Source organism: Larimichthys crocea, chromosome VII (assembly GCF_000972845.2).
Source record: "Larimichthys crocea isolate SSNF chromosome VII, L_crocea_2.0, whole genome shotgun sequence".
Taxonomy (NCBI): domain Eukaryota; kingdom Metazoa; phylum Chordata; class Actinopteri; family Sciaenidae; genus Larimichthys; species Larimichthys crocea.
In genome coordinates this window covers 23102066-23129804 of record NC_040017.1, presented here as the reverse complement: position 1 = coordinate 23129804, position 27739 = coordinate 23102066, and the positions used below count along the sequence as shown (strand labels likewise).

The window sequence follows — 27739 nt, the reverse complement described above, 5'->3', positions numbered from 1 at the left end:
AATTGCTGTAAGGAAACAGTGTCATTAGTGTTGTGGTCAGGCAGAGGAAGTGGGGAACTGCTGCAGTAAACACTGTGGACTCTCTCCACCACTCTCCCCTCCCCAGATCTGTGACCTGCATACTGATCTGTGTTTTTAACCTGGAGGACATCTTGTCCCAGTCCAAGCCCGCTAAGAGAAGTGACACTTTGATGATCTGGAGAGGACAGAGTCAAGAGCTCTCTGCTGTCATCCCCCTTTCATCTTTTGCCTTTCTTGCCTTGTAAAGGTCTATCTCAGCCGTCTTTGCTTCCATCTCCTCTTCCTGTCTCTCCCTCTTGTGTCTGCATTGCAGTGTACTTTTCTTTCCTCTATCAAATAGGAGATGTTTATATCAGCGGTGGTTCTTTTAAACTCCTCTCCTCTCCTCTCCAGATGGAAACTAGCAGCACACATTTCTGGATGGATGTGCTTTGCTTCTCTCTTTACATCGGGAAAACATATGTTTCTTGACAGCAGTGTTCAGCTGGAGGAAACTGTGCTCACTAAACACAAACTCCCCTCCATTGTAAGGGTCTATCCCCAGCTGTCTGCTCCATCAAGTGGAGATGCAGCTTAATGTGTTTGAAATGTCAGCTTGATATCAACCAAATTATATCTCAAGGTCAGCGGGGTTAATGCTCAGCTCACAACTGTTGCTCTGTATCTAATGTGCTTAATTAGCTGGGAATTAGGGAGGCCGGGTTGACACTTGTGTGTGTGTGTGTTGAGAGATGGAGAGGAAGACGTTCTTGTTTCAGTTGTCCTGTATTATGGGATTAGATCACATCACATGACTTGACTGCATCAACAAAGGTGAACAGAGGAGAATGCTGCAGTGCAGAGTGCTGTCAAGGTGACTGTCTTGTGTCAGAGTTACGGTAGCCGCCAATTTACACAATTATAGTTTTTGGACAGCGACTTCATGCCTCTGCAAACCTTGCTTTGAAATAGACTGTTCCTGTTGGGATCATGTACAAAATACTGCACTTGTCCGTCGTCTGATGCCTGTGCTTCCCTTCAAATCATATTTTCTATTGACAATGACATTTTTTTAGAAATTAGACGGTACATTTTTTTTTTTTATGTCCCACTAGGTTGTCATTGTGTCAGGTTAACACTCAGATTTGATGATGAGTGTTCTGCGACTAGCACATTCATTCAGTTCGGGTTCCTGGTAGATGTGTTCACACAGCACATCCTCTCTCCTTTTTGCGAGATATATTTCCTGCAAGATTGCCTTTTAATTTTCTTCCTCTCCCCCTCTGGAGAGGTGAGCACTTCTGCTGTTTGACAATTCCAAGCATTTCAAGGGATTAGAGGAACGACCACATGATACAACACACCAGAATAGTAAACAGGCCTGTGTTGCCACACAGTAAGCTGTGAATTCGAGATAGGGAAAGGCAGTGCGGCTTGGAGAGTTTTTTTTTTTTTTTTTTTGAGACTGCTTTCCCACTAACTGCCCTGCCGAGTGTGGCCTGCTAAAAGGTGTGATTAATTAGAAGAATGAAATAAGGCAAAGTGCTCATATACTCTTTCCTTGAGTGCCATTCAAAAGCAAACAGACCGGCATTATTGGGCTTTGATCCTCATTTTAGTTTGCATCAGTCAGGCTGCTTTAGAGTTTAAGACCATAGATGAAAGGCCTCACGTCTATGACCAGTGGCTGCTTCAGATGACAAAGTTTGGCATGGAGCTGTGGAGCTGAGGGTAGACGGTGGAGACACTATATAAAAGCGTTCTTACAAAGCTTAAACCTGTCAGCTTCACTTAAAGCGGACGCTCCCATTTGACACGTCAGAAGTGTAGCGCTGATTCTCTACTGGGTTCCACAGGAAGGGAGCTGTCCTCTGTGCTGAAATCAAGACAGGCAGCTGGTGTCTGGGGTAGGAGCTCTGGGAATCGCACTGTTCAACTCCCTCTTTATCATCAGTCACTTCATAGCATCCCACATGGAGGGAATATTTCAGGACCCAGACTACTTGGTCCTTAAAGCTAATATTCTGTTTACCTTAGCATTTCCTGATGAGCTTCGTCCAGAGGGTGAAAACTTGATGTTTGTTTTGCAGTGCAGAAGATCGATGTATAAATAATCTGACACCATATTCTAAAAAACAGGACCCCCATCTTTCTTCTCCAGTTTCACCTTCAAACTTTTCAATTTATTATTTATTCAGCCCCTCTGGCTTTGGGGATCTGAATCAAGTCCAGATCCCAAAAACTTGCAGGGGAAGCTTTTCAAAATAAAAGCTTCTTCTTCTCATGACTCTTTTTTTCTTTCAAATTCTGTCTCCAGCTTTTTTTTTTTTTTTAATTAAACTTATTTTACTTACGATTAGCAGGACATTTAAAACCTCCTGAGTATTTTTATTAGGCAGGTGAAATTCTGAGTAATGTGATTCATCAAAGAACCTCTTATAGTCATTTGTGCTCCACTTTCACCTACAAATTAAATAACCTCTCCTATTATGAAATGGTACACAGGGCTAAATGATTTTACCACACCTGACGTGTGTTTCCATTCATTTCATTTTGCTGCAGCTGGAACTCGTAGTCATGCTATTACTGCTCATTTAAGTATAAGCATGAGCAAACAACTGTCAGGGCAGCTTGACAAATTGAACTCACCGTGCTTTTTTTTGAGATTTGCCGCACTTCATTTCCTGCCGTGATTTATTGGCAGAGAATATAGAGAAAATCGACAAGAGGTCACAGCTTTCCCCAACACGAGGCCTTTTACACTTGACAATGGCATGTGCTTCTTTTATTCAGGTCATGTTTCTGTGCTTTGTTTCATCACCCTTTCTCTTCGTCACTGATAAGCCACAAATACCTTTTTAGTGTTTGCTTGGGGCCTGCTGATTTGATATAATTTCCTCTGTGATTGAAATAATTGTTGCAGCTGTGTCAGTTCAGGAAAGCATTTCAGAGCCTGGAGGTCCTGAGAAGAGGCAGGCAAATTACTGAGACATTAACGACCAAATGTCAGTCAGTGTGTTTCTCTTGCTGTGTTTGCGGGGTGAGAGGTCAGTCCTAGTTTTTTAGTTGATGTTATTCTCTTTATACTTGTTTCCCTGGATACGTTTGCCTATTACAGGAGAACCATGTTATTCCATCACGGACTTAAAATGATACGTATTTCTGACATTGTGGCAGGGAGCACAGATCAGGACATTACAGCTGTGCACTGCCAGGACCAAGATGAGATTAAACCTATGAGGTGGCTGCGATGCATGGGGGAACATGGTCACTGTGCAGTGCACAGAAGATGACTGGAGAAGATCGGATGAGGAGATGCACTGCTCTCTCTCTCCTCTGTCAGGTTCGCCTCACCTCTGCCTCGATGGCTCAGTAGTAGTCGTAGACCTGAACAAGCAAGCGAAAATGATTCAGTGATGTATTCAAATGAGGTATACTCTATAATTCGCTCCTTTCTAAGATTGTGTCCCGGTGTTCTGCGCACTCTCCCTTAACAGTGTCTTTCTTCTTCCCACTGTAGCATTGTCACCTCTTTCATTTTCCTTTTCCCTCACAATCTGTTTCTTTGCCATGCCTTTAAGTCTGAATGCTGCTCGAGGCACAGCCTGCTGGGCTGAGGAGTTCTAAGTCTCAGCAACAGCGAGCTCCATACCACTGCTGTTCATCTGCCCTCAACAGCACTTTTAATGAAAACCTCAGTGCATCTGGGAAACACGTGGGATTGTGTTACTCTCAGCCAGCCTGATTCCTTACACTTACAAACATGCACGACGTAGTTGTCTTCTTCTAGCCTTTTCATTTTAGGTCAGAGCAGCCCACATACAGAAGGCTGTTCATTCAGTAGTTGTACTCGGAGCAAATATTAAAAGCATCATCTTAAGATTTGATGGTTGATAGGCGGTTGCAAACGTTGCTGCCAGCACCTGATTAAATTACGAGTAACGATTAGAACTGTTGCGTGTGAAACAGCATGTGTTTGTGTCTCTCCTCTCCATTTTTAGAAGCTTTTATCTGTTGCCATTGATGTCACCTGTGATTTTTTTCACTTGCTGTGTTCTCATTCCCTTCCCACTTGAGCTAAACTCCCATTGGCTCTAATCAGGATAGCAATCGAATTCCAGTGTCGCGGATCCTGAAACACAACAGAGTCATCAGTTCCACTGAGAGTGTGTCCAGTGAAATCGGAAAAAAAAGAAAAAAAAAAGTAATTCGTCCATCTAGAGATCCAACACTTTCACGCTAGCAGGCGACTCTGCACCCGACTGCTGTCTTCGAGTGCCCCTGTTGTGCTCCAATTAACCCGGACTGGCCCTGTTGTTTGGAGCGAAATACAGTGAAAAATATCCTCTACGCCGACCTTGACTTAAAGCTGGTACGGTCAAGTGCTCACGAGACTGTGGACAGAGCTCGAGTTTAGCATTTCCAGCCTGTTTCCTATGCTGTGGCACAGCCTACCACACCTTTATGTCATGAGGTAAAAGTGTTTGATGGAGATTATTGTTATGGCTGCTACTGATTTTATTGTTTAAATGGACTCTTTATTTAGAAATAAATATTAAAGCGATTAAGAAAAAAAACAAACCTTTAAATTGCTGCATATTTTAATTGGTGTTTTGCCCATGAAACAAAGTTGATACATGCAAAAAGCAATTTCGCAGTAATTACCACTGTGAAATATAGTTTATGTTACATGAAATGAACCGATTTGGATTCCACGCGCTACACAATACAATAAAATCAGGCAATTAATGTTTAACCGCATATTCAAAAACACCATTGTTTACAAGTTTAGTCCGAACACCTCTGTCTGAGACTTGGATCTTTCGTCTTCGATTCTGCTACTCTTTGTGAGAAGAAGCCACAAATCGATGCGATGAATTGAATTCTTAGTGTGTCAAATTTCAATGTATTGATCTGCTATGACAACAGAAAGCCAAAGCTTATAATGAGAAGGTGAGGATACGAAGCTGTCACTAAAACTGACGGACAGATGTTCATAGACAGCTGATAAATTGCTACTTAATAAAATTAGGAGAAGTGAGGAAACACAGCAGGGCTCCATTAACTGTAAAGATTTTTCCAAAATCCTCAGTGATGGACTCCCCGCCAGACTGAATCATTATGAAACACTTTCCATCTTCAGTTTCCTGAGGGCTTGTTAGTCACATCTGTATGCTGCAGGCATCCCGTTTAGTGAGACATAAACACACAGTGCTAAAGATTACAGAAATCTTTAGCACAAACAATGCACCAACCCTCCTGAAGTCTCAGTCACAGTGTGGTCACATGCAGGGGGTTAGTCGTTAATTCAGGTCACATTCTCTCCAGGCCTGCCAGTGCTTACTGGTAGGTTTACGCTAATCTCTTGCATTCAAACTGCTGATGTTGGGTAAATGCACGCCTCTGTGATTCTCACCTCATAATGTAGGCATGGTGGCGTTGAACTTTTGTACTTATCACCCTAAATATTTCTGCTGCTGCTGTTGTTGTTGTTTTTATGATTCCTCCTATAAGCTGCTATTTCATCTTCGATTCTTTTTTAGCTCTTTCCCTTTCTCATTTCAGCACCGCAATCATAAATACGGTGCCTGAACTGTGAGGAAACAAGTGTTGGCAAATGTTGTTACACTTTTCAACCACTATCAGACATATGGATGTCAAATATAGACTTACTGTGGGTCCACACTCTGACTGTACATGGCAGGAGATTCAGAGAGACTCAGACATGCCAGGTGGCTGCTGTCTGCTAGCTGTTAGACTGAGCCTAATTTTTAGTGAAGGAGCGAAGACTCTCCAGGTGTCTCAGAGAATGCAGTGAGCATTATGCAGTCGTTGTCCTCTCACCTGTCTAAGTAGAGCTACTCAATCATTTACTATACCCTCAGTTATGATACACGCATCAGTGTGTAACACGGTGAGAAAAGTTTGTTTCCAACTTCTGGCTGATGCTCGTTTCGTGTTGATTTGCAACAGATTCTGGTTTGTCTTTTTGTTTTGTTGCTGCATGAAATCAGAATATGTGTGCAAGATCCGTGAGTTGAAGCCATTAAGTAAACAAAGAAGGCCAGTATCACATTTTGGGTCTTAAATAGACGCAGTTTTCACATGGTTTGGTGACGGCGGCAATGCAAATATGAATTCGGATTAAGTAGAAAATGAAAAAGTGTTCCACTCTCTCAAGCATGTCAGGGACAAGATATGGTCCCGTGTTACTGTCAGAGCACTTCAGAGACTGTCATATCTATTGCAAGTCCCGCTCTCCGTCTCTTCCTACTCTCTCATCTTTTTTTAAATGAAATGCAAGCATGCTATGTATACAAGTAAGCCGTATTCACATAACTGTGAGTACAGTGTTGCCAAAGAGCTGTCAAGTTCCCTCGTGCTCAAGCTAAATGATGCGATCATTCCTGCCATACTGAAAGCTCGTTGGCGTGGAGTACACTCGTATTCAAGGTGCATCCACCCTATGCAGGAAGCGCCTTGACCTTGTTTCAACATTTTGGTTTTTATTGCGGCCAATAAAGATGTTGCTATGGTTGGAGACGATAGGAGAGATCGGGGATGTCATCTCACTGAAGCTGAGAAAAGGAGAGAGGCAGCTGAGATCTACAGATAGCGACTGCTTGCGTGTTTTAATTTATCACAATATCACACTCATTTATCATCACAGCAGTTTCGGGGTCTCTCCGGCTGGAATTATCTTGTAATCAGTACACCTTGTCTGAGATCAGTTGTGTAAAGTGGGCACATAAACATGTCAGCTGTCTGCTAGTCTGCATTTCCATTTCATTTAAATGAGGATACTTTCTCTTCCTCCCTCTATGTTTCCTCTCTCCGTGTGCTCTCCATTATGACGATTATAAAGGGAGGGAGAATAACTATTTTCTTACTTCCAGTCAGTGTGCAGCTCTGCCGAGAGGGTAAGTCATCAGTGGAGCGGAGTGGATAGATGGGGCGTTTGAAGTGTGGTCATTAGCATGGTTCAGTATTGATGTGAAGGCCATTCATCAAACTAAATTGAACTACAAAAGCAATAAAGCTTCTTTCTTACATATCTGACACCTCTCCCCCTCTCTCCAGTGTTCCACACCCTTGTCCTTTTTAAATGACTTGACCTTTATTTTGGTGACATTTTTAAAGTAAAGAAAGAATGGCCCTAAGGTAGGCTCCCAGCTCAACTCTTTAGAAAAGTTCCCTGGAGTGGCAGTGCCATTTTGTCTCAATGAAGACTTTTGTTTGCACAGTATCGCTTCATACATCGTTTTTCTTTTCAAGTCATTCATTTTAGGAGTGACGCATTGCAGAAAGACTAGACAGTCCACACTCTGACTCTGAGATAAGTACACATGCGTAGACAATAAGTGTTTGCCAATGTGTTGATCTCTTATTCTTGTCTTCAAGTAAACTGTTGGCATAATTTTTTTTCTTTAAAGTGGTTTCCAGGTCTGCGTTATTTTGGAGTTGCTCCGTCAGTTACATAGTTGGATTTCCTTCCTCACTCATTTTGCAAAACAACAATCCACACTCATTTAATCCTCTTTCTGCGTTCCTGGCAAGCCTGTATCATTTGACTCCAGAAGCAGGAGATGATATGTTAGTTGGTGATCTTCCACCGGATAAAAGAAAATCTCTTCTTCTATTCTGAGGAATCATTTCTTTTTATAGTTTAATATGATTGTCTGTACGTGCTATTAATGTTTTGAGGGAGGGAGCTTTATACCTTACACAATAATAATGGTAATAATAATAATATCATTGATAGACAAAATATTTGTGAAAATATAAAAGTTATGTGAGTGAATTGTATTATGATTACATAACTTTATGTTTTTTACTTTTACTTTTGAACAGGTGATATGCTGTTGCCTTGTTGTTTTTCAAGTGGCTGTGAAGTGAGAGGAGCTGATGGCAAATCCAAGTATGCTATATAGATATTGTGTTTTGTGCGGTGCTGTTAAGCACTTGGCGGCAGAATGGCCAGTTCATTTTTTTTGTCCTCTTCACTCCGGCATACAAAACTTTTGCATTTTGGCATTTGGTCCTGTGGATTGCGTTCGCTTTTAAACGTCAGCTGCAGGCTGTTCCGACTGTGCTGGCAACACAAGTTTCCCGAGGAGAGGAATACTGGAACGAGCCGCCAGTTATGTCGTTTCCATGATGTCCATGTTTGTTTGTTGGTGTTGTGCTTTCTTGGTTTGGTCCTCTGCTTCTGAATGCTGTTTGTTAGCCGCACTGAACGTCATACTTTGGAGCTTTATGCCTTTAGATGAATGCATCACACAGAGATAGAGTTCCAAGCATTTTCGTGAACAATTGCCTTTTGGTCTGAGTGCAAACAATCCTTACATGAGTGTATCAAGCCAGTAGATTCTCTCATTATGATGACTGTGACTGGGCAACAGAGCAGCCGGTTTAGTGTGATTTTAGTCATTTCCTAGGGCCAAAAGCTACACATCTCAAAATGTTAATTCAAACATAACAGGGTGGACATTACTCCTGCTGCTGTCCACATCTGGCCCGACTTGATGAATCTGTCTTTGAAACCCAAACACTTTCTCGTTTTATTAGTTCAGAAATATCGGTGGGGAACACCTCCCTTCTCCACATCTACCCCCCAAGAGACTCCTTCACCGCGATGTTCGCACTCCACCAGCAGTCTTCGTAAATAGGACATCAGTTCTATTTATTTTCACCCAATTTAGCGGGCCACTGTAGGCTTCCCTTGGAAACTGTCTCAAGTCCAATCTTATGCTGCCTTGTCACCATGGCGACGGCGAGTCTTCAGCCCTGGCCTAATCAGAAGCGGTTGAAAGTGGAGGGATTTCTTGAGGGCTCAGATGTAACTCTCTTAATTCTCTGCCTCGTAGCGATGACACACAAATGGATTCGCTTCTTTAAAAAAAAAAAAAAAAAAACATGCTTGATTGAGACGCATAACCCTATCATGCTGAAGTAGAGGAACCACAGGGGTGAAAAATTAAACCACAGCACACACCTTAATTGCTTTCACATAAACAATTTTTGGTGTAGCTGCTGCACAGTAAAATAAATGCCTGCTTGGTGGAATGCTATTCCCAGCACATTAAAGAATCACTGTAATAGCTTAGGTTCTTTCATTTCCTCAGACACAACAAGCTCTGCTGGATTATCTGTAGCATCGCAGGATCTCATTCTTCCCAGGTCAGCAGGTGAACGTGACAATAAGCTTGTGAGCAGTTCACTGAACCTCAGGCCAGTGTACAAGGCTGACTGAAAGACATTATTGCTAATGTAGTTTCACCTCGGGTTTATGAACAGTCGGGCCTTCTCTAGAAGTGCCTGTGCTATTACAGTGAAAGGAGCCTGGCTGTCACTCACTACTCTTGTGTAACCACCCTGACAGGTCTGCCAGCTTGAGCTGCACAGATAGCAGATAGAGCCTAATTAAAGTGGTATTACTCTCCTGCCTCACATTGTTGTGTCGTTTCTATAACCTTCCTCTCTGGTTTGCAAATTGTTGACCCGCAGCTTCACCGAGCTTCTGAGCCTTAATAATCCGGAGCCGATATTCTTAATTGAAATTATATGATTATCCATAGCTGCAGGAGGCAGGCTTCCTCTTTTCATGGGCCCCTCTCCTGGGAGAAGGGAAGTGGGTTAGCTTTACCTTCGTCTGCAAAAACACGATTTCAGCACATGGGTACTTGCATCATACGGCACGGATTCTCAGCTGCTGAATTTGCTTCTCTCCATTACTGGGCTAAGTCTGTGCGTTTGTGTGACTTTGCAATTCAGTGCATTCACACTGTTTCGAACTTCTACAGTACGCCTCTTTGATGTCGACTTATAGCGCTTTCAAAGAAATGTCAATTCCATTTGTGTTTGAGTGGAGCAAAACGTGAATATAGATTGGCTGGGGTTGGGTTGGGCGCGCAGAGATAACTGCTTAAGCTGACACTTGACATGCTGAGTGACAAGTGACACAGACCTCAAACACTTGTAGCACCTGAAAGACTTCAGTCAGAGCCCATCATTTTTCAATTTCCACGTTTTAGCGAGACACAGAGACAGAAAACAGCAAAGCTGTGCGTGGAATAATTAGCTGGGTCTCACATCCCATATGCTGGTACAGAAAATAGATCCTCTCTCTTTCATGGATGGATAAACTCAGAAGCTAATAAGATGATGATGATGATGGTGATTAATATAACATGCTTTTCAGTGTTTACTCATGAATCAAGCTATTTTTAGGTCCGGTGGCAACTGTGAACAACCGAGGCACAACACAGATTGACTGGCAGATTCATGGCAACATGGTGACCACATGACAAGAGAAGGCCTGTGGAGTTAAACTTCCTCATTTGTCATATAAATACTGAACCATCTGATGCCTATTTCTTTTAATAGTCCAAAGACAGGCGGATTCGTTTACTTATCAGTTCTGTTTAATATTTATCTGTGTGACCTTGTCCTCAGCCACGAGTTGTGGGTAATCCCTGCATGTTTTCAAAGAGTAAAATAATAGCAAAGGCTGTCATAGATTAAATTTCTACCTAAATACAGACCGTGAAACACTTTACAGTATGAGTCACGACAGTAGCACAGCAGTACATGTGATATATTGCAATATTGTTAAATTAACCTTTTGTACCTTTGAATGTCCCGACTCATTTACAAATGAATTAATAACACGCGTCGTTCCCAAAGCTGGATTTTATTGTGCAGATTACAGATCTGAGCGCTATCAGTGAGAAAGGATTTAGCAGAGGAGCTGAGTCTCGCCAGCACACTGAGCTGCCGTTGGGTTTTGCTGTGGTAAACAGACCAAGGCTAGCGGTGTTCTATCTCCTGAAACCATCAGGGGTAGAAGTCAGAGATAGGCGGAAAATAAATGAGTGTACAGTCACATTCTTTCACTGTCAGTGTGTCCCGCTGTTATAGTATTTTAGATAAGTCCTGGAGAGCCAGCAGGGAGCCAGAAAGGAAATTACACATTTAATTCTTACGATGGAGTTTTGGAGGGAGTGTAAATTCACCTTACATTTTGTGTGTGTGCGCCTCTCCTTCTGCTTCCATAAAATATGTGAATGTAGCGGTGTAAGGTGTAACACATTTTAACTGCATTAAGCGTTGGTTGGCTGAGAAACTAAGCTAAAAATGAATTCCAAGGGGAATTTTAAAAAATGTGGCTTTTGCAGACATTTAGATGTGTCATAGATCTGTGTAAACAAAATTAGACGTCTGATTTACTTACTTTCTGAAGGTGCCATTTGCAGAAATCACATCTTCAAGTCCTCTGAAGTGTGTTGATCATCTAAGCTCTCGTCTGATTGGATAGGCACAGTCGGAGGAACTGCAGTCTTCAGTCCTCTCCACTGATTTCGTGCTCAAAGGTCATTGCTATGTTGAAAAGTGCGATTCATTCTGAGGTCGTCTGTTATCTTCAAAGACCTCTCTGAGCTAAACTCAGTGTTTCCTCCGTCCTATTGGTTTTGCTGCCATCATCAGCATCATCTTTGTCTGAACAGTTATTGGCAAGCTGATGAGTCTTTGCCATTCGACGCCGCTTGGTTTGCCACGCAGCATTCAGGCCAATGTTTCATTTTGTTCACACCAGAATATTTTCATCTTGTACTGTCACTGTTCACTGTCATTGAGTAAACTCCAGGCAGGTTGCCACATGCCTTTTTAATTTGGGAGTGGAATCTATATAGCTATTCTACAAGAAGTCCTAATTAATGGAGTGTTCCAGAGATTGTTGTCTTTCTGACAGATTCTCTGCAGAGGAAATGCAAGTGGCCATTTGGTCCTAATGAAGCTCTAACAAACAGTCTGAGTCCAACCATTTCTTTCACCTTTCCCCAGATTTTTGCCTCATCTATAGTCCAATACACCAAATCATTAAACTATGACCTCACTGATAAATTTATTGTATCCATATTTTTACACAATGTCACCAGAAACTGACCATTATACACTTTTTAATGATATCTGTCATTGCAGAGCTGTTGTATTGGATAAAGTGTGTATTTATGGATTGGTATTTCAAAATAAAATGTCATTTTTACACCATGTTTAAAGGTTATTTTTTTTGCACTCTGCTTTTATTTGCTAGGTCACGGTTGCATTGCAGAGAGGAATTGAAGGACAGAGAGACATGACGTGCAGTAAAAGTCCCCATGATTTATTAGACTATATGTAGACATGTGCAAAGATCAGAGAATTCATTGAACTGGTTATGAGATGTTATGTAGCAACTATAGTTTTAACGGCTGTGACGTGTAAACAGACTGCAGCCGTTTGCTCATGTATACGAAGAATTTGTTCATTCCCTTCTTAACATTGATTATATGGTTTACATCACTGAAGTTAAGTGGCATTAAAGCTGTATTGATTTACTGTTTGAGAATTTTAACATGGCTCAGAAAAGCTCTACTCTCCACGTGTTATGTGTGTAATCAGTGATTTCATGTCTTTTATTTACCTCTTGTAACATAATGGGTGAAAATTATTCTGAGGATCTGAATCTGCAATTACACCACTCCTCAGGACTGTGATGTGCCTGTGAATAGGGTTGATTAATGCCAATAGCACTGAAGAACGATAATGTTTTGTCTGGATATCACGGCTCTCTCTCCCCTGCTTGTGTGCAATATTGGGTGATATGCGTCACGATGGGTGCAGCAGGAGAGCCTTTTGTCTGACGATAATAACTTGAACAATGGACAACCTCTGACAGCCTCTTCATCAATAAAAAGTCTTCTCACCATTATCGGATGATATATTGGTGTCTTTATGCCACAAAATGCCACAGAGTGAGAATCATAAATAACACTGCATTATACTAAGCATGGATTAGTAAACCACATGTTAGTATGTGTTTGATTTTGTTTGAAACATGTTTGCAGTTTAGTCCTTAAATGTGTGTTTTCAGCTACAGCTACATGTATTATTTGATAGTAAAAAGCACATTTTGGTCCAGGTACTTAAGCATGTGTAACATTTTAAATGTGTGACTTGCCTAATATTTGTGGGTAAATTTTGTGTGTAGCTGTCCAGATCCTTTTGGACAGAATCAGAGGTTTTGGTACCACATTATACTCACTGCCCAGTTGGACTTGGCCACCAGTTGCAGCATGTTTTACCCCAACAGAAGGATAAAGCAACAAAATGTTGCTTTATTGTGTTTGGCTTTTTACAGCAGGACATGCATGGTGGCATTTGGCAGTGGTAGGAGGAGTGGGCAGTTTGGCATTGAGGAGTGTCTCCGTACCGATAAGGAGCTTTGCAGCAGTTTGTTCATTTTCCATACCAGTTAACATAGGGACTATATTTAGGAGACAGACGTGTTGCAGCTTGCTCGGCTTTATAGGAGTCGCCTGCGCATTTTGGCCACTGAGCTGACTCAGACTGCATATAACTCCCCACCCTGTGAGTTTTCAAGCTGTGAAATTCCTTTTTATTGTTAGTGCCTCACTGCTCTCAGTGCTCATTGATAAAGATGTCTGGTTTTCATTGGCGATAGTTTTATGTCGTGTGTAGGCAGTAGCTTTTTCCTTTTTTCTTGAATAAACTGCCTCTGCTGCTAAAATGTTTTCAAAGATTCGATCACTCATACTGGATCCAGACACCTGTGTTGGGCAAGATTTAATTCTTAGTTTTCACAAACTGGTTTGCGGGACCTCCTGGGGTCCACACAAATGACAAAAAATAAGACAACAATTTAAAATCACCCAGTATCAATAAGACAAGAAACTTCAACTTAAGCCAAATAACCTATAATGGAAACACAAAGTCACAAACGCAAGCCACCAAAAAATAAAAATAAACCAAGCAATAGCAAATTAATGTGATTGATCAGTTTTTGCATCATTTCTCATAAAACTTTTTTATTTTAACCTGTTCCTTTTAAATTTTTATTTGTTATACCTGCGAGAGAATAAAACACTTGGAGGAAAGTCTGTCCCCCCAACTTTAAAATCCAAGCAGTCCAGGGACACACATCATTGCAATGTTATTGCGTCAAGATGCGATGAAGATTGAGGTGTGGCTCGATTTATAACTCCACGGACCGCTCTATTTCCACTACTTTAGGCTGCTTTTGATTTCACCTAGCTATTACCTGTCAATCACAGTAATGTGCAGCGACTATCTCGGCCCATTTTCCACCTGCTTGCTTTGATGCCCACCAGTAAGTTGTTGTCAGTGCTCTCCATATATACCATGCACTTCTTTAGAGGGCTAATTTCATGCTTGATGAACTTGGAAGAACTGCATTATTGATTATTATATTGTTGTTTTCTACTTTTTTTAATACTGATTATCATTTGGGACCTGAAAGCAGCAGCAGTATTAAAAGCCAGGCTATTTTATTTTCATGGGTGCTTAAATTCTGATCACAACCTTTTAGAAAGGAAAAAGATCTCTGCTTTCTCCTTCCAGTGCTGGCCAGCCCTTTAACATCAGAGTAGTGACCTGGAAAATATGTGAAATCTCTCTGTTGGTTAATTTCCCCTTGGAGGAAAAAACCCAGATCAAGAACAGGGTTGAAAGCTGGGTCAAACAGAAATGCTCAGCGTGAAAGTTTAGTTTAATCCGCTTCATGCTGGCACATTACATCAACAGCAAACAGAACCTAAACAGCACGTTGGAAGACGTAAATCTGTGACATGTTCTCACATTACCTATCTGTCTTATTCTGCAGTTGGTGGGCGGTGAGTTTGATCTGGAGACAAACTTCATCATCCAGGATGCGGAAAGCATCGGCTGCATGGCGGAGCTGTTGGAGCACTGCGATGTCACCTGTCAGGCTGAAATCTGGAGCATGTTCACCGCCATCCTTCGGAAAAGTGTTCGAAACCTGCAAACAAGCACCGAGGTGGGCCTGATCCAACAGGTGCTGCTCAAAATGAGTTCGGTGGAAGACATGATTGCAGGTATGATACAGATATTTACTGATTTGTGATCATGTCACTGTCCAACACATCCAAGTACAGTATATATGGGTTATTCCTTTATGGTTTTAGCTGTCAGTCAGGCAACAAAATCATCCAACTAAATCCCCATTCTTTTTTCCCTGGAAGTGTCTGTGTAAAACTAAAATCATGACTCAGGCAGCAGTGCATTCAATACTCCTTGAAAATATAAAAGCATTGATGTAAGTCAGAAAGATGTTTGAAGTATGTTTTTCTTATTTGGTTGATTTTAGAAGTATTTAATCATTATCATCTTTTTCATTTTTATCAGTAACTCAATCAGTTCAAACTAAAACATCAGTTATTGCAAAAGGCACAATGACACTTTAAATGAAAGTAATTCACCTGTTCATGTTTTGGTTCTTTTTGTTTTTTGATGTAGATGGTACAGAAAGACAGAAAATGCCTGACAGGTTGCACTATGGACTCAGCCTTGATACAGCTACTACTGGTTTAATGCATATAGACCTTTATGGAATGAAATCTGCATTCAGGTCACTGCGTTGTCTCTGGAAGTTAGCGTCACCTCGAGATTATGCATTGTGCAAATTACCTCTATATCCTTGTGTAACCTGTAAATTGTGTTTAAGCTGATGAAATCCAAATGCATTTTCCCTGCAGCGTTATCGTGCCTCTAAATTTAACAATTTAGACATCACTTAGATTTACAAGTCAGTTTCCATATAATTGTAATGGTGTTTCTGTGATAGATATAATGGGATTTCACAGACAATGAACTCTGCGACAATGAAACTGAACTAAAGCGAAACAGTTTTTTATTATCTCTGGAGTTGATGCATATGAATACTTTACACCACTGAGGGCCTCCTGTGCCATGTGGATGAATTATATTAGCCGATCTGTAAAATACAGCTCCATTTTGTTATTGTCCTCTATCTCCCCTTGTTTTTGTGTGTGTGTGTGTGTGTGTGTTTGGTGACACTCACAAGACTTGCTAGTGGACATGTTGGGAGTGTTGGCCAGCTACAGCATCACAGTGAAGGAACTGAAGCTGCTCTTCAGCATGCTGCGAGGAGAAGGAGGCCTCTGGGTAAGTGATAGCAGAGACCAGATGCAGTGAGTAGGGCAGAAAGTTCTTTTTTTTTTGTTGTTGTTGTTTTTGTGTGTGGTTTGACACTGTCACTTGAGTTGCCTCCAGAGAGCCATCACACTGATATGTTTTAGGGCTTGTTCTGTAATTGACTAACTGCGGACTGAGGAAGCTGACAGCGTATCGACTGCAGTCCTTGACTGTCTTGTTATGATTCTTTTTCTTCACCTGTACAGCCGAGGCATGCGGTCAAAATGTTGTCAGTGCTGAATCAGATGCCCCAGAGACACGGTCCAGATGCCTTCTTCAACTTTCCTGGTCGCAGTGCAGCAGTAAGCCTTTATTTTTTAATACTGCGGTTGATTTTAAAATAGCATGTATTTGTGCATTTTTATGGAGCCCTGCAGCTCATCAGGGTAAAACTGATAATTCATGCACACAACAGTCTCTTGTTTCTCTGTCTTCTCATCCTATACAGTGATGTATAGGATGTCATATTTTGTGTACAACAGCAGAAAAACAGAAGTAAAACTTTACCCATGACATCTGCTGGGCTTCTGAGTTATATTTCATGAAATTGTGATATGTTTATCGCAGCAATGATTATTTTGTGTTGTATTTCTTCTTTTTGATGAAACCATTCCAAAACAACGTGCCTCATAAATTCTTAATTTCGTGTCTGAACCTGCCTTTGCATGACGAGTGAAACAGATCCTCTTATACTAGATATATACTATACGCGCATACTGAGTTTAGTAATAGCACAAATTATTTAAAGGGTTTATAGATGAGAAAATGTGAAGACTGTACCCTGGATAAGAAGGATTGACAGTGTGACTAAATTAAATTGGTACAATTCGGAGCCGCTGATAGTTTATCTGTGGGGCTGACATATTGAGAGAAACCAGACACATAATAGAGGAAATAGATGGAGGGAGATTCAGCTCCTGCGACAGGACATTACACTTGCTACAGAGTGGAGTATACTCTTCATTATCTTTACAAAGCATGCTGATTAAAGTAAGTGAATGAGCTATCACAGTCATTTCATTGAATGCACGTTTCACCCATAATTAAAGAGTTGTTTTAAACCACTCTCCAGGATCTTACACATAAATAGCAAATTTACCCAAATGCAAACAGGACTGGAATCATGGCTGGATTTGTTACATAAAGGCTGGACACTTGCTGCTATAAAATATTCAGCATGAGCAGTAATTATAATGCCATCACTTGGCCAATAACATTGTGGAGGTCACTTGTCCTGAGTGCTGTTTATTTTTATAAAACGTCTAATAAGTTAGAACATGCACATTAGTCTGACCTAAGCAAAGATTTTATGAATCCTAAATAAAATAATAGAAACATGAAAAAGTTCAGATTGCACTTTTATAGTCGGCCTATTTTTTATTTTTTTTTGCACTCTGACTCAAGTTTATTACTACACTGTGAAGCTTTTACCTTAAGTCACCCGAGTAGAGGCAGTGCGGCAGATTTTTTAAACAATTGTCCCTGGTACTGCATGATTGTCTTTTTTTCTGTGTTTTCTGCTCTTTGTCCCAGGCAATTGCTTTACCTCCTATTGCCAAGTGGCCTTATCAAAATGGGTTTACATTCAACACCTGGTTCAGAATGGATCCTTTAAATAACATCAATGTTGACAAGGACAAACCATATCTGTACTGGTGAGTACACATTGTATACATTTATGCGTCATGTTTCCGTTGTCCGCTCCCACTCGACCCTCTCGCAGGTGCTATAAGTCTGCATTATGACACCAGACAGAAGAAAATTACACTTTCCTGTTTTTCATCAATCTAATTGCTTTAGCTTTGTATGAGAAATCATTCCCTCTCTGCAGAGACCCATAAAGCTACAGCAGCTTTATTGACAAAGCAATATGCTGTCTGATACTCGGTGACCTACAGTGATTTTCCCATCTAAGCAGATTATGACTGGAACTTGTTTTTCAAGGTTAAACTAGTTTTGCAGATACAATTTTTTTTCACACAGCAGAAACACTTACGTAACGCGGTTTGTGAAAGGGGCCTCATTTTGTTCCAGATAGCGTTCATGAATTATGATGGAGAAAGAGGGGAATTAGGTGAGATTATTGAGATTAAAAATCCATGGAAGCATGAACCGCAGCGGCTGGTACCGGCTGTCACAGAGGTGGACTGCTGCATTAGGAGGCACTGTGGAGGTATTCATTTAGATTTGAAAATCTGCCAAATAAGGTTCACATACCAGCTCGTGCTGGGGTTTTTTAGATAATTAGTGCTGAAATCAATAACCCCAAAGTGTTGTGATGTTCAGCTGCCGTTTATATTTCTGTTTATAAGAGGAGCTTTGGGGGAAAAAAATCACAGAATGCATCTGGACATATAAAAGGGAATGAGATGAAAAGGCAGAGTTGGCTGATGCGTAAAACTGTTCATACCTTTTGGTCAGAGATAACAGTTGGTTCATTGTATCATCTGCTGAGTGTCATTGCTCTAAACTGTGTGATCCAGACACCGTTTGGAGGGACTGGTGTTTTTCTGATGTGTAACATCAAAAGAATCCCGGCTAAGCTAAGTTGTTGGTATTCATGTAGCAGCGATTCCTCACCGACAGAGTCACAAAAAGGCGGAGATATGCCAAGCTAATCCTGTTTATGTATTGCTTCGAGGGCCTCGTAGCTCAGGAGCCGGGCATGCAGACAACAACAAAAAAAAAAAGAATTGTATCTTCAGAAAAGAACCAGGGATTGCTGCTTTCCACCTGATGTGTAATCACAAGCGGGTTCGTCCACTGGAGTGTCTTGGCTTGCTCGGTGTTAGTTAGGTTTGGGGCTCTATATCACTCTGTCACTGAATGCAGCCCACAATATAAAAGCCTAGACTCCCTTTATCTGCTTTGACAAAGAGGTCTGTTTGTTTTAGATGGTCTCTGTGGGTGGTGTGGGGCTTTGAAGGTGGTAGACTGATATAGGCCTAAAGACGTGTGGGAGTGTAGTGAGTACATGTCAGCAGAGAAAAAAGATGTTCAGTCCATGCAGGGAAAGAATAGAGAACTAGTGCGGTGTGCAGGGTGTGGGCTGTGCAGTGTCTGCTCCTATTGTATACAGGGGGTATTTCCTGAGTGCTGACATTGTATATCTTTTATCTGTGGAGTCAAGAAGATCAGAGTGGATTAGAGATTAGATGCTAGGAGCATCACTGAAATATGCTCATCAACTAAGTGTTCCTCGTCTTTGTAGTTGCTCCCATGCCTGCAGATTTTGCAGCAGCCGTTATCTCATCACGAGTTTTTCTCTGATTAAATGTATTATTGTGATTCTGATAAAAAAAATGTTTAGAATTACCTCTGCAAATTGCTTCGTGTCTGCACAGCGCAAGGCATTCAGAAAACATGTTGACCCCAATTTTATTATGCAGAAGGAGACGATTATTTCACAATATTGGTTCGTGCAGTGTGTGCACAGCATCATTAAGGTACAACTATTCGAATAAATACATAAGTTCACAAAGAAATCTCAGCCTGCTGTCAGATGCCTTCTACCTGAGCTGGGTTGTAAGATATTTTTATTATGTTTGTTGATGAATGGATTAGGTTTATCCTGTCAGGTCTGCAGCTTGTGATATATACTTTGCATGTTTCTCTTTTCAGCTTTCGTACCAGCAAGGGCATCGGCTACTCTGCACATTTTGTTGGTAACTGCTTGATTGTGACATCACTCAAGTCTAAAGGAAAAGGTTTCCAGCACTGTGTCAAGTATGATTTTCAGCCCAGGAAGGTAATTATGTGTTTCAGCAATAATACAACATATGATTATGCCATTTAGACCTGTATAAGTAATACACAAATTGAAATATTGGACACTAAAGAGAAAAGTAATAGCTACTTGAAACACAAGTCAGCCATGCTTGAACATGAATTGCATTTTACAAATCAGAGTACCAGGATTGAACATAATTGTGTCCGGAGCTGCGAGGAAGTGCCTTTTAGATTTAATTAAAAAAACAAACTAAAACGCCCTGCAGATTTGGCTACACTTACCCATGACTCCCTCCTGACCACCTGTTCTTTTATTGGCTTTACAAAGTTGTTTGTCTACACATAGACCTGTGTTTAAGACCCCCAAGAGGAATCTTACAGGTGTAATTGGATGTAAATGTAGATGAGAAAATGAAACTTAATTTAGCGTGGAATGTCAGAGTAGCGTAGTTGTCCCTGCAGAGAAGAAAAACAGGCTCATAGCATGTGTCAAACAATTAGAGCCTTCACGTAACACCTGGGAACGGCTGTTCATCGCGTTCCTACTGCCACGGCACAGGTATCCTTTTGTAGAAGCTCTTGGAAGATAAAACATGTTGAATTAAGTTTTTTAATTTATTCCGGGTTCAGACATGTGCAGATAAGTGCCGCTCTAAATTATCTGCAGGCTGCTTGTGCTCTTCGCCTCAGCCATGAATCCTCTTTTAAGTGCCCTTAACTTTTGTGTGTAGAAGGCTGTAATTCCATTAGACTTTTCATTGCGCCTTTCATGGGTCAAACTAATATACAGTGGGCATACTGTCACATAAGAGAGGGGCAACCTAATGCCTTCGCCTGTGAGTGGTTGTGCCAGCCTTGCCCTTATGTAATATTACATGTTTTTCGAGTTAACACAGTTAACAAGAAAAGAAAATTAATAGAAAAGTCAAATTACTTAAGGGATGGGCATTTTAAATATTCCCATAATTGAATACTAGGTTCAGAAATTAACACCCAACTCAAAATGTAGGTAGTGTTAGGATTATCCTACCTTGCAGAAAGCGCTGTCACCATTTTTGTTAATCTTCTCTGCCCTCGTAGCCTCAAGAGGTTGCCTGATATTCGTCTTTGGTGTTTTCTCCTTGTGCTTAATCAGCAAACGGGTATTCAAGTACTCATGCCCATCCCTAGTTCTTATATGAGAGTTTGATACGTACCATTATGACAAGACCCAGTCTGAAATAATGGCATCCCGTCGCTCTATGGTTTTCTTTTTATGTACTAAGTATTTAAGTTTGTACTCGTGACTAAACTGATGCCTCTGTTTAAACCTTTTAATGCAGAAACAAAAAATATCTGAGAAAACTTGACAGAATAAAACGCAGCTACAAAGTGTTTTGGTGTGAGTGAATAATACTGAAATGTACTGCAAGATCTGTGATAGGAAATGTGATTAAACTATTTAAATTTAACTCCAAGATCTCAAATTTTACTTTCCACTTTTTAAATTCAGTTTGCCTTTCTTAACATACAGTTGTTTAGTGATTAAAGTAACTTGTTTTACGGTTTCTTCAATATTCATTTTATACCTACTTGACATGACACCTTTTAAAAACACCTCTCTAGCTGTTAACTTGATTTGACGTGACTAGCTGTGATGTGTTTAAGTGTTTGATCCCTGAATAATTACAGCCGGTATCTGACATAGTATTGTTCGGAGTGAAAAATCTGTTATCTTCTCTTAGCCTTTCCTTTGATCTATTATTCACAATGTTCCACTGCAGATTTCAGAACATTATGTAGCAAACCTCATGGTTGTAACTTTGAGTTTTAGTAACTTGGAGTTTCATGGGAATGTATTGGCTGTAAAAGAAATAAATTGTACTCATGGTTGCTCAATAAAGCAAACTCGATTATAGTTTTAGTTTAACTTCAAATTTACAATACCAGTCAAACTTTGGGGCTCATTCAATAGATGATGGTCCCACTGAGAACAAATGAGATATGCTTAGATGAGAATACTATGGTAGCCATGCTGGTTAAGTGCACCTCGAATTTTAAATAAAAAACAGTGTCACCGATAAAGCAGCCCCACACCTCCTCCATGCTTCCCGGTGGGAACCACACATGCAGAGCAGATACCATCTGTTCACCTCTCTGTGTCTCACAAAGACCTGGCAGCTGTAATCAAACATTTTAAATCTGGACTCATCAGATCAAACATTTCCACTGGTCTTTCCACTGGAGCATTTCTTGTGTTTCTTGGCTCAAACAATTCTGTTTTTCTTTTTGGTCCTACTCTCTGTTGTTTTTTTTGGTAGCAATTTGACCATTAAGGCCTGTGTGTTGTCCTGTTGTTTGTCACCCATGCAGATAATAATAAAAATGTCGATGTGTCAAAACTATTGACTTAAGTGTAAAGATTTTCTTACAAAAGAAAGATAATGACTCTATGCTTCGTCTCTGTAGATAATATTAGTGTGGCATAGAACTGCTCTATATGAAAAGTGTCATGAGCTTCTCGTATGATTTGTTGCTGTATAAATTAAAACAGTTGAATTGAATTATTAAATATTTTCTCTCTGACTCTCTTCCCGCCCTCAGTGGTACATGATCAGTATAGTTCACATCTACAGCCGCTGGAGGAACAGTGAAATCAGATGCTACGTTAACGGACAGCTTGTTTCTTACGGAGACATGGCATGGCACGTCAACACAAATGATGTAAGCACTCTTCTTTTTACCCCTCCTCGCTGTTGTCATCTTTTTTCCCCTCCTCGTTTTAATGATTATCGGCACAGGACTGACTGAGGCTGACACATTGACGTTTCATATGGCTGGAAATTGTGAGAGGAAGAGAACACATACATCTTCAATAGTGCTCTTCCAGCAGAATACATTTTAGTATATCAACATGGATTTCTCTCAGAAATATGACACGGTATTTCAGTCTTAATTTGAATATCCATTTGCCACAGAGCTGTGCTGCAGTAGAGGGTGGAAGATGGGATATCAAACATTAGCAGAACTGATTTATGTATAAAGAATATACAGTATGTATGTATATAGTGAAAAATGGCAAAATCTCAGTAGTTACTTTATGTGTACCGAATTTGTCATGTATGAGAACATTGTGAGTGAGTATAGTATATTTGCCTGTTTGAATGACTCTTAGCCAAAATGAAACCACACATGGCTCTTAAGGACAGATTTTAAAAAGCAATTTGCACTTGCACTGAAGCACATTTCCAAAGGTACGCTTCGTACTGTGGCTGCGTATTCAAAGGAAGATGGTACAAATGACAGGTTGAGAGATAAGTGCCGTTCATGAAATATTCACCACATTAACTAAAGCTGCCTTAATTTGTGATGGATCGTTTTTGTGTGAAGGGATTTTCCCACAGCTGTAAAAAGAAAGTACAAACTGTAAGGTTTAGCATTATTATATGATGATGAAGAGGTTTTCCTCCTGCGATGGCTGCTGTCTCGGAAAGACACTCACGATTATAGCACAGACGCACTAAGATGATAGTTTCAATTAGATTAACCTATTTCAACCAAGTGAGACATTTGTACTGAATGACATAGCATGAAAAGAAGTGCAAAGTACCACATGAGGCAACTTTCTATACCCTTGCAGGTGATTTGATTTGAACCAAAACGGCTGCTGTCTTCTCATATGCCACAGAGAGTGAGGTCATGTATGCGGTGATCTGCACAGAGAATATTGAGTTGTGCTGTGTGTGGTGGATGGATGGTGGATGTGGACATCTGAGAAGCTGTAGACCTTGCTGAACTTCAGAAACATGGATAAAACATCTATATAATATAATAATAATATATAAATATATAACTCATCAGATTGGATATAAGACGAGCTTAATCAAGATTTTTTTTTTCTGAAATACCTCTTGTGTATGCTCTTACTGGCTGCTCTTTCAGCTGTTATTTAATTTGCTGCTACTGCTGTAAGTTCCAATTTCATCCCAAATGCAGTCACAGCACATATTCTCTCTGTTGCAGAGGTTACATTGAGCTTTTCCGTCTTTGTAAATCAGGCCCATTGTTTTCCTCATTTCATTAGGGAATTGTCAAGGTTGACACTGACACAATACAACATAGAAGGTGATCTTGTTCTAGGTAGTTACATTGAAAACACGATTTCCCATGCAAAAAAATATAAAAGAATGAAAGCCATTTGAGCAAGCCATTGTCGTACTTCTTACTTTCTTCTCTTCCTCATTCAGCTCTGTGTGAATTTGGATATTTTTCCTTCAGTCCCTAGGTATAAATTGATGTAGCCTTTTATTTCTTTGTCCCTCTTGCAGAGTTATGATAAGTGCTTCCTCGGGTCCTCTGAGACAGCAGACGCAAACAGAGTATTCTGTGGGCAGCTAGGAGCCGTCTACGTGTTCAGCGAAGCCCTCAATCCCGCACAGATATTTGCAATTCATCAGCTAGGACCAGGCTATAAGGTACGTACTTGAGGGTGACTAAATTAGATTACATGTAAGCAGTCTGCATCACCTATCAATCTGTGAAATCAATGTCCGGTGCTGCCCTGCCGCAGTTCCTTTGCTACGTGTCTCCGTTCTGGGAGCAATGCCTTTTCCTCCCCAGATAAACGGCTGCATAAATTACCTTCTTCATGGAAATAATGGTACAATACAGAGCGGGAAGCAGCAGGCACTCCGAGGGGATAGTCCTGAGCCGCCTTATATCAGCTGCAGCAGGTGTAGCACTCCCAAGCTCCTCGACAAAGACCAAGAGATTGTGAATATAGAAAGATGCTGACCTACCCAGAAGGGGATTCAGTTGTGAATGTTAATCACATGGCGACAAAATATTTGGTTTGCACATTCTATTTATTTGAACTACGGTTTTAATTATTTATTTTATTTACTGTGTATCTCCAAATATTCCAGTCATCTTGAATGAGATACAGGGTGCGCCCTCGGTTTATTCTCAGATTCAGAGACTGCTCTCTCGGCCGCTCACTGTTTCACTTTGGCTCCGGATGTTCACAAAGTGCTGCTGTTTCTTCACAGTTTTAGGATCTGCACTCTGTCACAACTGGAGGAATGACACGCACTGCCAAATCAGCTTTGAACACAGGACGTGTTTCTAGTCACAGTGTCTCACCATTGTTTGGTTTATTTCACTGATGGCTGGTGACTCGCAGTTTACCTCCTTAATTGTGGCTCCAGACCTTCTATTAAAGAGGTAACGCCCAGCGGAGCAATCCTCCAGATTTCTTAAAATAATGAAGAGCATGTCCCGGGGAGACAATTACCCACAATTGATGAAGCTGTGAATGGTGTTGGTGAGTATGATAGAGCCAGCCAGGTTAGTTGAGGAGAAAGGTCAGAGAGTTGTCAGGCTTACTGATTGGTCGTTGTGATGGGAGTGCTGTCCAGGGGACGAGAGGCCTGTCTGTTTTAATTGAAAACTGCCCGGAAGAGTCTGAGGGCACCAGATCACAGCATACATCTGCTACAGTATGTACATTGGGCTCTTATTTTATCTGTTTATCTGGCTCCACAGCCAGAGAAAACAACATCTGAGTTGAGGGTATGATTTAATTTCTGATCCACAGTCCTCTCATCCATGTTTGATGTTTGACATGCCTTCCCTTGCTCACATTGTGTACTAAAGGTAACTGTAACTTCTGCAGGTAGTTGAAATGCAGAGACTCTCGCTGCCCAGGGTTACTGTTCCTACTGCACCTTATGATTTATGGCTTTAAATCTGACAGACCTGTTTGTAGAATCTGCTCCCTGGGCTCTTTTTCATATTGCAGTATATGAAATTGCACTCTGAACCGGGATGGACTCATGGTTATTTAATTTAAAGTACCAAACTACTTTTGCTGTATATACTGCTATTTCTGTCACTGACTTCAAACATTCACCAGCCGTTTGGAGATAACATTAATGGGCAGTGTTGGTTCCTACAGAGTCTGAGGCTGACAGACGTTGGCTGTCATATTGGACTGTAATTCATCACCGCTGTTTTAGCAGATCTCGTAAGCGTTGGTGTTCGTCTAAATTGTCGGCTGAAGGATTTATACATATAATTCCCAACAGATACTGTCAAACAGAGTTTTAAAAAAAGCCCTCTGGATAACTGTTTATCTCTTTTCAGCACTTGCCTCGTCTGGGGTCATAAAGTAACACTTGTCTCAGAAATATCCAGTGACACCATCACTGAACACTGAAAGTATTAATCATTGAGTTGACTAGTCAAAGCAATTAAGCCGTGTCTTTTTCATGGGATGCTCTTAAGAGTTATTTCTGTCTTTGGCCTCTATCATCACTAGCATATGTGTTCTACATGAAGCAGATTAGCCCACTGAATTTGTGCCAACACTAGTCTGCAGCATGCACCACAGATTGCTGTAGAAGACACTGAGGAGCCGCAGAGTCCTCTGGTCCTCCCTTATCAAGGATGATGAGTGTTATCTCTGTGTGGAGGCCATGCAGTCATTTAATATCTGAACATTACAAGCTCACAGATTTCAAAAACTACAGAGATAGTATACAAGCCAACATACCTATTTGTAGTGAATCCACCGGCCTTTAAATGCCTCCAAGCTGTTAATGTAGCAACAACGTATCCTCATTAACAATTTTTTGTACAGATTTCTGGATGTTTCCCTGGATCTGGATCTGCAACTAAAGCTTATCACTTCTCCTTGGCCGGTGGCCTAACTTTTCATGCTATTTTTATTAAAGTCTGTAAATATTTTTTTTAAGGAGCTGATGAGATGATTATCAGCTAACAGCATCAAGAAATATTTCTGGAAATGAAACTTTTCAAACACATCAGATATCGCGTGGCAATCTAAGGGCTGAGAAACAGGACACATGAATAAGACACAAGGTTACACACCAACCGACTGAGACTGAGAAACATGAAATTCAGATTTATAGAAATAATAATAAAATAAAATTGGTAGACTGAGCACATGGAGAAAACACTTCACTAGCAGATGTGTAGGTTGTTAAGTGTCACGTGTATAGGTCAAAGATGATTCTCTGGGATTTGAGCTGAGATGTTATTATACTGTATATGCAGAGTCCTTTTTAATGAAGGAAATGTAATTTGCCCCCTTAGTATAATATTTCTCCACCTGTTTGGCAACCCTGAAAGAAAGACTCACATGTGCGGCGGTAAGGTGGTTGCCTTCTATGACTATGACCTTTCTGTCCACCTGCACTGCAGGGAGGGCAGCACCCAGAGCAAACCAGCTTGGGCAGACCTTCTAACAAACTTTAAACAATCTGTTGTTCAGTCTGTATTCATGCTACTACAGCAGATACTTCATGGGAGTGTGCCCAGCTTGTCCAGTGTCCGCCTGGTTGTTGTAGGGAGTCGTAGGAGATGCCCCCGGTCAATGAGCGCCTTTGGCACTGGGAGAGGAAGAAAGCAAAATGTTGTAATTCTTTTATATGACTGGCTGGCCTGTGGAATGATGCTGTCATGCTACAAGGTTTGTTGCTGTAGCTACAACCCATGAGATCATTATTTTCACACTGCGGCAGGGCTCACACTAAAGTGCAGGGCACTGGAGCTTGTTATTTCTTGTCACTTGGGTTCCACGAGTAGGAACTTTTGAAGGATGTTAGAGACTACATGATGAGATTCATGCTGGCTGCTGTGTGGATTTGATCATAGCAGATGAACAGAATGCCTCTTATGCCTTTTTTATCATCTGACTGGAAGGAGATACGCCATTAAATGTGGCTCAGCCCTCTCAGTTTTTTAGAACTTGTGCATGTAAAACTCTTGTTAGAGTACTGCTGCCAGGCAACAGATACAGTGCCAGTAAAAATACATGGATTTTGACCAACATCGTTTAGTAAAAAGATGAACCCAGATACCCGGAATAAAGTTTGAAGATCAGAAATATTCTGATTTGAAACTATTTTCATACAAGCTGATTTTAAATGTAAATGTCTGTGGAAGGGAATATGACAGTATGAAGAATAATATC

The 27739-nt window shown here is 40.8% G+C and overlaps 1 protein-coding gene across 3 annotated transcripts in view; it reads left to right on the top strand.

Annotated features, from left to right (window-relative positions):
- Positions 1-27739, top strand: part of nbeab (neurobeachin b) — a 185000-nt gene that overhangs the window by 25748 nt on the left and 131513 nt on the right. For all 3 annotated transcript variants that reach the window (XM_027280396.1, XM_027280395.1, XM_027280394.1), the window contains exons 2-8: positions 14684-14915; positions 15905-16005; positions 16242-16337; positions 17569-17690; positions 19657-19783; positions 22348-22467; positions 24072-24218. In XM_027280396.1, coding sequence (XP_027136197.1) covers positions 14684-14915; positions 15905-16005; positions 16242-16337; positions 17569-17690; positions 19657-19783; positions 22348-22467; positions 24072-24218 — 945 coding nt within the window. The remainder of the gene's footprint in view (positions 1-14683; positions 14916-15904; positions 16006-16241; positions 16338-17568; positions 17691-19656; positions 19784-22347; positions 22468-24071; positions 24219-27739) is intronic.